The 13,049-nt window shown below is 42.8% G+C and overlaps 1 protein-coding gene across 6 annotated transcripts in view; it reads left to right on the plus strand.

Moving 5' to 3' along the window:
* Positions 1 to 13,049, plus strand: part of IRAG1 (inositol 1,4,5-triphosphate receptor associated 1) — a 137,925-nt gene that overhangs the window by 117,317 nt on the left and 7,559 nt on the right. For all 6 annotated transcript variants that reach the window (XM_037840052.1, XM_037840054.1, XM_037840053.1 and 3 more), the window contains 3 exons: positions 1,612 to 1,676; positions 10,302 to 10,421; positions 11,697 to 11,831. In XM_037840052.1, the coding sequence (XP_037695980.1) occupies positions 1,612 to 1,676; positions 10,302 to 10,421; positions 11,697 to 11,831 (320 nt within the window). The remainder of the gene's footprint in view (positions 1 to 1,611; positions 1,677 to 10,301; positions 10,422 to 11,696; positions 11,832 to 13,049) is intronic.

The raw sequence follows: 13,049 nt of genomic DNA on the forward strand, positions 1-13,049 counted from the left end.
GCGATGGAGCTGAGATTTGAACCTAGACTGTCTGATTCCAGACCCCAGTTCTTAAGCCCAGTGTTAGTCTGCCCCGGTTCATTGTAGCATCATCTGTAACAGTGAAATTGGAAATAACCTGAACTTCCATCAATAAGAGATTGGTTAAGTATATTATGGCTATCCCTCTAAGGAGTTTATATACAGCCACTAAAAATAATGATTAGTATATAAATCTCTATTTATTTACTTGGAAAAATGCCCAGGATTTATTATTAATAAAAAAAGTTAAAAAAAAAAAAAAACCCATACCAGCATGTACAGTATAATCCCATTTTTTAGTTTAAACAAAGACGAGGGTGTTTCTGTGTGTAACAGAAGAATTCTGGAAGAATATATATGAAACTATTAACAATGGCTATTTCTGGGCAATGGTGAAATGGGTAATTTTCATTTTCTTCTTGGTGCCTTTTTTATATTTCCATAATGATCATTTATTACTAATAATCAGAAAAAAAATCCATTCAGTTTTTTTTAAACAAAGACAGTTCTCTATAACAAAGTATTTTCCACATCCCAGGCCTCTGTGCATCTGGTTAATTCAATCTAAAACTCTTCTAATTCTTTCTCTAGTAGTTTCTCTCTTCCCTGTCCATGACTCTATAAGAAAACAATTTGATTGTGTAAGCAACAGATAAAGTAGATTCGAACCCTATTGTTGTACCATCGGTAGCAATAGCTCTTAAACTTTTCACCTCATCCTGCCTCAAACATTTCAGTCATCAATGAAATCAACCTAAACACCAAAATCACTTATTAAGACAAAGCATCCTGTGGTGGGGAGGCGAGCTTTGGGAGAACTAGTTGGTGTGTTTTAAGAGACCTATTTCCCATCCTATACCTTAAGGTATGAATGTAGTTTTCAGGTATATAGTCATTTAGACTATGGGTTCTCAACCAGAGCTATACATTAAAATCATGCAGGGAGCTTTTAAAGCATTCTGTGTCCAGGCCCCACCCCAAGTTTCTGGAGTGAATCAGTACTTTCAAAACTCTTCCCCAGGTGATTCTAATGTGCTATCAGGATTGAGAACCATTGTTTAAACCAAATCAATTGCAACAAAACAACAGGGAAGTCCTGTGGAATTTATTATAAAGAAATTGCTCATGACTTCAGCTTTTGGTAAAGTATCTGCTGAGAATTATTCTTGGAGCTGTATTTCTACAGGCACTGATGGGTTTATAGGTTCGCATGAATCTGTCCATACTCCCTTCTCCCAGGGAACATTTGGTAGAATTCAGTGGCTGTCAGTAAACAGGGGACAGAGAAAAACTGATTGCTCCCCTCCAGAATGAAGCCTCAAAACATGAACTCTCGTCTTAGCTCAAGGAAACACAGAAGAGGAGAAGGTGCAAGTCGCATGTGCCCCAGAGGGAAGGAACCCTGAGGAAAGGACAGGGAAGGCCCCAGGAAAAGGGCTCAGGTGCAGGTTGGAGAAAGAATGGGGGTTGGGGAGGAAGGGAAAGAGGAGGGACAGCAGCAGGCCCTCCCCCACATCATCTGAGACCCAGCAGCTCTGGCCTCTTCCTTCCATAGCTGAGCCTCAATTCTGTCTCCTGTTTTCCATTCAGTCAGAATCAACCAATGGGAAAGGCAACACACCTGTCACCTCAACACTGCCTGCACTTGTGGAAAAGTAAGTTTGCTGATTTTCCTCTTTACTTTAGGGCTGCCAGAGGAAAATTTCCCCCAACTCACCTTCCTTCCCTCATTCCTCACCCCTAAAATGTGATGGAAAGCAAATTAAGTTCCAGGGAAAATGACTGGGGGACTCTGAGACCCACAAATGTTTCAGTTCCAGTTGGCAAAATTGTTGGACCATGAAGATGCTGTGGCTGAGGCCAAGTATAGTACAATCTAAAAAGAGTCCAGAAGAGATGCAGGCTGTCTCTGTTGGTTGGGATTCTTTCGACTGCAAATAAAAGAAAGCCCCAACTCAAACCAGCTTAAATAATGAGTCCAGAGATAGGGCTGCTCCAGGTGTGGTAGGTACAGCAGGGCTCTGGCTTGGCCTCTCTGCACCTTCTTTGCCTCTGCTCATTTTGTATATTGACTTCATCATCAGGCCTGTGGCAAATGGCTGCTAGTTCTAGGTATCCCATGTGGACATGATAGTATCTAAAGGAAGGAAGGAAGAGACCTTTTTTTCCATGTTCCTTTTTTAGGAATGAATCCAGAAGCCTCTTATCAATCTTCCCTCCTTTCTCATTGGCAAAATTTGTTATAAGCTCCCTTTCTAAACCAATCACAGTCTTTTGGAATGGGATTGTCATTAAGGGTTTAACCTATCCCTTGGAGTTGGGGGGAGGGTCAACTTCCCATGAGACAACATGGCTCCATGAAAACAGCTAAATAGCTGAATAAATCGTGCTGCTGTCTAGCAGTAGGAAGGGGGTGAATATTGGGTTGGCAACCAACAGTGTTGCTCCTCCTAACTTTTCAAGGCATCTGTGTAATTTGTAGGTCTTTTCATCCTCAGCCAGAGCAAGTCAGGCTATTTTCATGCACTCAGAGGAGTTTATAACTTGCTTTTCAAATTCTTCGTTTGCTTGCTGGGAACCATCTAGAACATAGCTGCCGCCTCTCAGGACTTCCCCATAGTGACCTTCCTCACTTGGGCGAACATTCACCTCTATTCTTCCTTCTCACTTGCCTTGAGACAGCTTTAGTCTTCCATGTTTCATAGCTCTCAGAATAGTTTTCCTCGACCTGGCAAAGAATGTCTATGTTGGGCCCCTTTTCAGTACAGACGAGCTCTAAAGTTCCTTATCCCCAGACTCTGCCTGTTGTCCCTACCTCTCAGTATATGAAGCCACCAACCTAACAGTGACTCAGCCAATATTAGTCTTGAAGTTTTTCCAACACTTCCTCTCCTGGCCACCCCATCCCCTATAAGTTTACAGCTCTTGTTGTGGATCTGTGGACATTTGTTTGCTTGTTTGTTTGTTTTCCTTATCACTTTGGGGAAATTGTAGAGGTAACAAATCAACAACCTTGTGGAAGTAACCAAGATTATAGAATCTTAGCTGGTCTGTAGAGTCTAGTGTCTAATCCATGGTGTCCTAGTTTGCTAATGCTGCAGAATACAAAACACCAGAGATGGATCGGCTTTTATAAAACGGGGGTTTATTTCACTACACAGTTACAGTCTTAAGGCCACAAAGCATCCAAGGTAACACCTCAGCAATCGGGTACCTTCACCGGAGGATGGCCAATGGCATCCGGAAAACCTCTGCTAGCTAGGAAGGCAGCTGGCGTCTGCTCCAAAACTCTTGCCTCAGAACGGCTTTCTCCCAGGACATTCCTCTCCAGCAAGCTTGCTCCTCTTCAAAACATCACTCCCAGCTGCACTCCATTCCCTTTCTCTGAGTCAGCTCATTTATATAGCTCCACCAATCAAGGCCCACCCTGAATGGGCTGGGCCACGCCTCCATGGGAACATCTCATCAAAATCATCACCGACAGCTGGGTGGGGCACATTCCAAGCAAATCTCTGCCCCACAAGACCACAAAGATAATGGCATTTGGGGGACACGATACATTCAAACCGGCACACATGGTCTACGGATCTTTTCAGAAACGGTCTCTTTGATGCTTCTGAGTGAGAGACTCACCAAAATTCTCCCTCTTTCCAATCCCGCCTTTGGGCATCCCAACCCCTTCTTCAGGAGGGCCCACAACAAAGCACCATTCCCAAATGTAAGCCTGCAGAGCCAGTCAAAGCAGAAGGGCCATTTCTCCTACTCTCCCCAGCAGACTCTAATCATGGATGGGACAGGGCCTGGATTCTGAAGAACTAATGCTTAGGCCAGCAGGGAGCTTCTGCTGGAGGCAGTGGGGATCTTAAGAACCCAAGCTATCCTTGATAGGAGAAACTGAGGTGCAAAAATGGGGACAGCATGTAGCAGCCCCAAATAATCTGGTGTGGCAACAAGTGAGGACCAGTGATGGAGTCACTGTTTCAAGGATTTGGAGCCAGGAGAGACAGGGACAGAATGAGAATTGAGGCAAATCAAGCAAAAGGATTCCCACGAAAGGTGTCTTGAGCTCACTTTTATGGGATAACCATGCCGTGGACTAACTCACCTTTTGGGAATACATCCAACGTATAAAGATAGCTGCAAAGAGAGGAGGTGGTATTCAAAGGAGAAAGGATTCAAGACTGAAAAGAGCTTTTCCCTCTGGATTTCTAAAAGGTGCTAAGTGATTTCCATCTGAATTCATGAAACTGGAATCAATAAATTCCCAAGAGGTTTATCATGATACAATCTATGAGTGTAAATGAATTCTTATGTTCTGTACACAAATGCAGTCAATTATAGCTAGCTTATCCATACTATTAAAGCATTATAATTTATTTAACATACATTATTTTATAGATTGTCCTATTCACTTTGATGTTAAAGTGATTTCACATTTCCTAAGTACATAATTACCAAGCAGGAAGGGAATTGGCTAAACCCAGGAATCATGATGAGACTATCAAATAGCCTGTGGTTAGTTCACAAGCAAAAACTTGGGAGCTTACTGCATGGCTAAAAGTGATTTGAGAGAATTCTGAGCTTGCTCCTGTAGGTCATGCCATAATAAACTGCTCTTCATTCAATGAGCATCTGGAAACCTGTATACTTAGAGAAGACTATAGGTGGAGAGTGATATTTAAAGTCACTCGTAAAGATTAAAACAGAACCAACCTCAAGAGCAGTTCCACAAGTAGGAAGAGCTCTTTTTAAGTATAAGCTTTTATTCTTTCGTTCCTTTGACAATGAATCCCCAAGGGCCAGGCACATAGAATGTACTCTATTTCCCAATATCTAATGGGAAAAACAGATGGGAAAAGAGCTGATTATAATACAACACAATAGGAGGTATCATAAGGAAGTAAAAATTGTTAAGGGAACAGCACACACACAAAAAACAGCACCTAACCTGGTTTGGTAAGGAGTGGGGCAGGGAGGGAGGCTCAGAAAATGTTTCACTAGGAACTTACTTTTAAACCAAAACCTGAAGGAATATATGGTTAACTAGGTGAACAGGAGGTTGACAACAATCCAGGCTCTGAGACAATAATAATAATAATAACAATAATAATAATAGTGATGATAATCATTACTATTCTGATTTACTGCATGCTTACTTTATGGCAAAGTGCTGTACTAATTGCTTTATATTAATGATATTTCATCCTTACACTAATCCCAGGGTGTAGTAGGTATACTATGAATATCCCAATTTTATCCAGGAGGAAACTGAAGCTCAGAGAAATTGTTACCTGCCTGAGGTTATATAGCTAGACAACAGAGTTCCTGCTTTTACCCTCTTACTAGACCCTCCTTCCAACTGAAAGAACAGAAAGAAGTTCAGTGTGACTGGAGAAAAGAGGACGGATTCAGGAGCTCTTTAGGGTGAAAGAAACTGGTGGCCCTCCAGGCATGGGGGGAGATCATAATATCATATTTCAGAGAGCAATTTTAACTATGATATCTAAAAGAACCATTTGTCTACACTTTTGATGCAGCTAGTGTAATTGCCTAAAGGTTTTATATTACATTAAATTTGTACAATAAGTAACTCCTCTCTGCTGATAATTTTCTGGAACAACAGCTAATATTATCCCCAATAAGCTTGTAGTGGATCCCGGGAACCTGGGACAGAATAACAGGGAGCGAGGGAGACAACCCAGGGTGGGGGTTGTCCAAGGGAGCCAGGGCAGTGGGGTGGCTTAGAAACATTGCTGAGCCCAAAAAGGTAAGAACTCTGCATTGGAAATAACTGTGGTCTCTTACAATTATTGTTTACAACATGGAAGAAAATGAGTGTAATATACCTGCCTGTTAAACAGCTCATTTTGATTAAATAGCCCCTCATATTACTGAGAGCTGAGCACAGTGGCAAACTTTTTTGACCCAGTGAACATGAAAGAACAATGAGTCTCATTTTAATGAATTACCCCAGAAAGAAAACAGGCAGGATTTCAGGCTGGGGACAGATGCCAGAATCCAGGAGTGTTTGGCCCAGAAATCTCAGGGCTGGGCACAGGACGTGCTCAGCAGCCAGATTACAGCCATGAATAGAGATGCTGTCAGCCAGACCCAAACACTGGGTCCTTGGGAAATAGCCCCTTACAGAGAGGACCTACCCATTTTACAAGATTAAATGTAAATATTGGATGATTCCAAGTGGACTCCATACAACTCAACAAACACTTAAAGTCACCTACTGTGTGCCAAGCACCATTCTGAGAGGCTAAAACACAGCCCCTTCCTCTCTGATCACAGTCAGGTGGAGGGAAAGGCATGTACGCAAAACAGAAAAATGCCCTATATCTGAGTTAAGCTGTAACAGAAGTTTGATGAGGGTGCAGAGGGAGGGAGAAAATAACTTTAACCAGGGAGTGGAAGGGGGGCATTATCAAAGGCTCCACAAAGGAGAAAATATTTGAGCTGTGTCTTACAGATGCATGAGGAGAAATGAACAATTTCCAAGCAGTTGGAGTAGATATTTAGGGAACCAGAGATCAGAAGATACAGAAAAATCATTATGGATAGTGTGTTTTCTATACTTCCCACCCTAACCCCAGTATTATAGGCTTTTCTAGCTCATCTTATATCTTAAACTAGCAACCTTTTAAAGAAGGGCAGCATCACAAGTCATGGCCCAGCCTGAGGATGGCAATGGCTTCACTCAGCAGGTACCATTGCCTCAGAACCCCACACACCACTCAGAGACCCAGGAAAACACTTCCACTAAAAAGGAGGCTCCAAGGAGGGGTGGAAAGCACATCTAGAAATGAAGTTAGAAGACCAAAGTGCAGTCCCAGGCAAGCCAGCCAAACACCAGTAGTGTGGCAAACCATGGACCCAACCCAAGAGTGGGTACCTACATGTCCAATGGATGGTGGGAAGTGCAGCCAAAAGCACAGGCTGATGTCAGACTGCACAGGGTTCATGAAGCTTAAAAGAGATCTTAGCATAGAATCTGATACATAGTAGACAGTAGATAAATGTTAACTTTCATTATCATTGGGAAGTTTAAGTAAGAGAATATATGTGAAAGCATGTTACAAACTAACATACTATACCAATATAGGGTGAGTTGAAACGGACAGTAGATCCATATATGAAGGAGTCAGTGAACTGGGCTTCTTGGCTCTACCAAACATGCTAGGTAAGACTTTCTTCTTCCCTTTTTTTTTTTTTTTTTTTATTAGAGCAGTTATAGGTTTATAGAAAAATTGTGCAGAAAGTACAGGGTTCCCAAATATCCCTCCCCACCACACACAGTTTACCTTATTATTAACATTTTACATTAGTGTGGTACCTTTGATACAATCAATAAGATAATATTATTAACTATAATCTAGAGTTTTAGTCTCTAGAAAGCAGTGATGGACCCGAATATAGGCTTGTTTATGGTCACTTGGCCAGCAAAACTCCAAGGTGCATGAATACATTATAGCACTCAATAGATATGCTCTTGAGATATTTATTAAAGCAATTTTATGTGAATTTTTCCTTTTAAATTCCTTCACATGTTTCTTCAGACTCTGAAGTGTTGTTGGAACATATAAAAAGTTCTCCCTTGATGATATAATCTGCTTGTCATTAATCAGCTGGAATTTTCTGGTGGATCAGGTTCTGAAGGATCTCAGATTGCTTCCAAAATTTACAAATTTACTACATAGCAATAATAATAGGTACCATTTATTGAGTTACCATATCCAGAAAGTTTACTTGCATTTCTTCACTAATTCTTATACCACCACCATCAGGTACATATTATTATCTCCATTTTGCATTTGAGGAATCTGAAGTTCAGGAAGGATAAGTAATTTGCATGTGTTGCAGCTGGGGTTTGAACCCCAGATTTGCCTCAGGCAGGTTCCTTCCTCTATTCTACACTGTCCTCCTTCACACATGTTTAACATAAAGTAACCTCTAAGGCTGAAAGCTATAGATAAAATAAATTAAAGATCTGATACCAATGTTTCATTTCTAATATATAAATACATTTCATAAAAGAATCACTTTCCCTGCTCTTGGCTGTAGTTATGTTTTTCTGCTCTTGCTCCAATCATTTGGACAAATAGGAAACTGCACATTAAGCAAAGGTCACATGGAAGGGAGTGGATAATGTAATTTGCAAAAGGACAAATGTTATGAATAGCAAGTATTTTTAGAGTGTTATCTTTCTTGTTCACAATGGGTTTTGGTTTCCAGCCTGATGAAATGTAAATTTTAAAAGGTCTAAAGAAAAATCAGAGACGGGAAACTGATGCCAAGAAGGAGGAGAAAGATATAAAGCTCACTCATAAACCCTGCCTGAGATGTTGAGGAGGGATGTCAGCTGTTGGTCTTTCAGAGTCCTGGCTTCAAAGCTCTGCTCACAGTTTTGCCTTGTTTGAGGGCTCCTCCTTGACAGCATTACTTCTGCTGGGTTTCTGGACCCCTAGGTAGGCTGCAGGACGTATAGGGGAAGCATGGCCATCAGGATGCTTACTTTAAATTCATGATCCCCTGACTCAAATGGACTTCCAGCAATCCTGCTAAGATTTTCTAGTCTGTGTTTCCACTCTCCCTCACGACTCTTTTACACTTTCTCCTCTCTCCTCAAGCCTTTCCTAGGTCCCTCTACCTCTTACTCTCTGCAGATGATCTTGCCTCCCACTTCAGAGACAAAATTTAAGCTATGAGACAGGAGCTCTTTCATTTTCTTTCACCGGTTCCCCAACCCATAATCTTCATCTTCTTCCTCCCTTTGTTATAACCAAGGGAGAGTTTCTCCACCTTTCTGGGGTCTTCCCAAATTCCCTTTTCAAGGACTTTGTTCCCTTGGTCATTTGCTTCCTTTCATCCTCTCTACTGGATCATTTCCATCCACATTCATATGTGCTTTTTTGTCCCTTGACCCCCATTCTCCACTATGCATTCCCCCTGACATAGTCCTCTACTCCCCTTCCCAGTCAAATTAGTGCACCTCTGCCTCTCCTTTTCTTACTGCTTGTTCTTTACTGAGCCCATGCCAATCTGTCCTTGGTTCCTGCCAATTCATCAGAGCTACTCTTGACCCCTGTATTGTCAAATCCAAGAGTCACTTTTTCTGTCCTCATCTGACTCAGACTCACCCTCCTTGATACTTTGTTCTCTCTTGGCTCGCTGGACTCCACACTCTCCTGGCTTTCCTCCTACCTCTTTGGCCACTACTTCTCACCCCTCTATAGGCTCCTTCTTGGCCTGAGCTAAGGTTGGAAAGCCCCTTGGCTTTGTCCTGGTCCTCTTCTCTTCTTTCTTTATATTGTCTCCCTAGGTGATCTTATCCATTCTCCTGGCTTTAAATATAATCTATATTTGGATGTTGCCAAATGTATATCTCTAACCCAAAGCTCTTCTCTGACTCACTTTAGTATATCCAGCTGCCCACTTGACATCTTGCCTACTTGGATACCTCATTGGCACTGTAAATATATCTTCTCCAAAAGTTAGCTCCTGCCACACTGCCTCTTTCCATTTCCTCAAACATCCAGTGTATTTCGTGTCTCAGCACCTTCACACATCCCACGTCCTCCACCTGGGATGATCTTCCCTCTGCTGTTGCTGATTTCTTCTCATCCTTCAGGTCTGTGCTTTGATTTCACCTTCACAAAGAGACTTTCCTGACCACTCAATTGAAGTACATTTTTCCCTCATTATTTTCTGACACTGCACAGATTTCTTTCATGTAAGTTATTATTTGTAATTAATTACATAAATTTTTTTCTTTCCTTTGTTTGGACTCTCTGTCCTGCAAAGCTCCATCATGGCAGGGACTGTGTCTTTTATTTTCTAAAGTATCCCCAGCGCATTAAATTGTGTCTGTGACTTAGTTGATACTCAAAAGATATTTGAAAGAATGAGTGAGGTTCATGAAGCAAAAGATGGACTCCAGGAATGAAATGCCTCCACCTTCCTCATCTTAAATCTTTGGAGCTCCCAACAGTTGTCTGTCCATTCACAGCATCTGCTGGAATAAGAATAAAGGTAGATTTGGGAGTATGAAGAAGGGGAGCTGGTGTGTATTTGATGTTGGGGTTCAGGGGATATTCATGGCTAGTGCCTTTATAAAATCTTGTTTCTGGGCAGAATAATTCAAATGGACTCGAAAGTTACTGAGACAGCCTGAGTTTCCTTGCCTCTGGTCAGGAATCAGGCCAAAGACATGGCTTTGTTTTCAGATGCTCAACCCTCCCCTGAAATGACTCCCTGTGATTCCCTCTTCTCCCTAGTGGAAAGACAAATGGGGACCCAGATTGTGAAGCCTCTGCTCCCATCCCAACTCTGAGCTGCCTGGAGGAGATAAACCAAGAGACTAAGGCCAGGATTGCGGAAGAAGCTTATAACAAGGGGTGAGTCACACCTCGGCTGCCTTGCAGTCACCTGGCAGGTCTTTAAAAGATACCTTCTCATGGGCATTTCCTGATTCTTAGAGACTTTAGGGAAGCAACCAGTGACCCCAGGACCTCCTTGTCCCAGTATGAAACTATACAGGAAAGAGCAATACTGTTCCACAGGAAGGGCAGAAGGAAGCAGGGTGAGAGGGTGTGGTTATACAATAACTAGACTGCCCTCTTTTTTAGGCAGAAAGCTGCCAGAAGGCCGCTTCCAGAATGGTCTGGAAATCAGGGCCCCTGGTTTGTTCCTCTTGGTGGTGCCCGAGGCTTCCTGACACGTGTGCAGGGCTGTCATGTTGCTACCAACAATGCCCAGAAGCAGCTGCAACTCTGCTTCCTAGAACTGCCCTGGTCATCCCCCCTCAACTTCCAACCATCCAACTCTCTGAGCTTCCATTAGCACTTTTGGCCAGTTGTCAGTCACTGGTGGGACAGAGATTTGAGCAGGGGCAAAGCCCAGGCCTCAAGGCAGAGAATTACCTATGACAACGTACCACATCCTGAGCTTCTTTCCCTGTGACCCTTGAGGCAGTATAGCTTTCGCTGACACAGAACCCTTGGGCTTGTATGTGGAGTTCCCATACCCAGTGATGGGGCTGTCTTAACCAAACTGGGCTGATCTTAAACCCTCAGCCTTAGAGCAGGCAAATGGAATCTATTCAGGGTAAGGCTAATCTTGGGAGAAGGGAATCAGGAGGGTTTGTTTCTCTTGGAAAGGCTGACTTTTCATCCACAACTGCCCTCTATGCTCAGAATGCATGGGAGAGAACTCCTCTGTTGGCTTTGTAAGCATTTACTGAACCCAGTCCAAGCTGTGTGTCTGGCACTTTCATGAAATTTCCCAGCAAGCCCATGAGATAGGCGTCATCGTCTCCATTTTACAGGTGAGAAACTGAAGCACTAAGTTTACAGAGGGAGCAAATGCAATCTTATCCCCATGGAATGTTTCATAGGGTAAGAAACCAGTCAGGAGACCCTGTGCTCACATTTTTCCCTGTCATTTTTGTCACACTTTCACATCAACAGGAAGGATGACTGAGGAGTGAGGGGAAATTGTATTGCTATGAACCACTTTGGGATTCAGTGGAGCTTCCCAGCTTTTTCCTGTTGTGTGGAACCATAGGAAGTGCGTAATTATAGGACGTGCTCAAGTCCCCTCCTCCAGGAACTCAGGAAAGGATGTTCCAGACCCAGCCTTTCCAGATTAAATTGTTCTTTTTTGTCTTCCAGATACCAGGAAGGTCTAAAGAAGACTAAAGAACTTCAAGACCTGAAAGAGGAGGAGGAAGAACAAAAGAGTGAGAATCCTGAGGAAGCTGAAGAGGCAGGAGAAACTGAGGAGGAGGAAAAGGACCAGAGAAGCAGGTGGGAAGCCTGAGCTTAAAGTCCTTGTCAGTCAGGCCAAGAGTTGGCATTACTGAAGTAGGTCACAATTCATTTGATTGCACAAAATCTCTAGAAGCACCAGTCCAGGGTGGCAGTGGGTCTGGCACTCAAGTGAGGAGCCAGCAGAAGCCAAGGGGGCACTCAAGTTGAGGGAGGAGGTAGAGAAAAACCCAAAGAGCCAAAATAGTTAACAATGGGACATTTGCAAGTACAGAAGAGTCAGAGGAGAAGAGGTGGTCAAAGGCAGGGCAGACAGAAATCAGGAGATATTGGGAACTGAGAAACAGGTTAAGGACTCTGACTGGAGTCCCTTTTAGCCTTGCCACAGTTAGCTCATTTCCTAGCCATCCCCATGAAAGAGCCAAAGCCAAGGGAGCATCCCTGAAGCCCTAGGAATGTTTTCTCAAAAGAACAGAGGCAAAGAAAACACATGCAGCAGGGAAGAGACCCAGCTCTTTGGCAAAGACAAATCTCCAGCAGAGCCCAGCCATGCTGAACAAACAAACTTGTTCATCTGGACAGTGTCTTCACTTTGGATTGGAAATACTTGGGTTTTTCTTTCTTAGCATATCTTTATATTTCAAGTGTATTTTCCTCTAAATCGGGGAAAAAAATAACATGTAGATAAAGAGAGTGTAGGTCCTGCATCTTGTCCCACCTATGGTCCTACTTGGCCTTCAAGACACAGAGTAGTAGAAATAACCTAGTCTAATTCCAGGGTACTCTATGCAGTGAGGTATTATGGAAATGAAGTCTCAGCTCCACCATGCCAGGATTATATCACAGGAGCACTGCTACAGAAGTATACTCTACCCTATGTGTATAGTGACCACATCAATGTCCTGGATTTTCAGGACAGCTCCAAATTTCATACATTCTGCCCTGTTGTCTCCATTAGTACATTTAAACCACAAGTCTTGAATTTTGATTCAATAAATTTTATAGCAGCCTTGGAACCCTTCACCAAAATGTTTATTTTCAGACCCCTGGCTATTCTGGCATCCAGGGCAGCTCCAGCAAAAAGGATTAATTATGTAATCAGGTGCTGAACTTGGGGGCATGATGTGTGTCTGGGCCCCATTACCGGAAACTCTGGAAATCACATGCATGCAATGAAAAAGTAGTAGAAGGGCAATGGGTATGCTTCAAAGCATACAGGAGCCACCAATGGATCCCAGTTGGTGGAAGAGTCAACCA

Source organism: Choloepus didactylus, chromosome 6 (assembly GCF_015220235.1).
Source record: "Choloepus didactylus isolate mChoDid1 chromosome 6, mChoDid1.pri, whole genome shotgun sequence".
Taxonomy (NCBI): domain Eukaryota; kingdom Metazoa; phylum Chordata; class Mammalia; order Pilosa; family Megalonychidae; genus Choloepus; species Choloepus didactylus.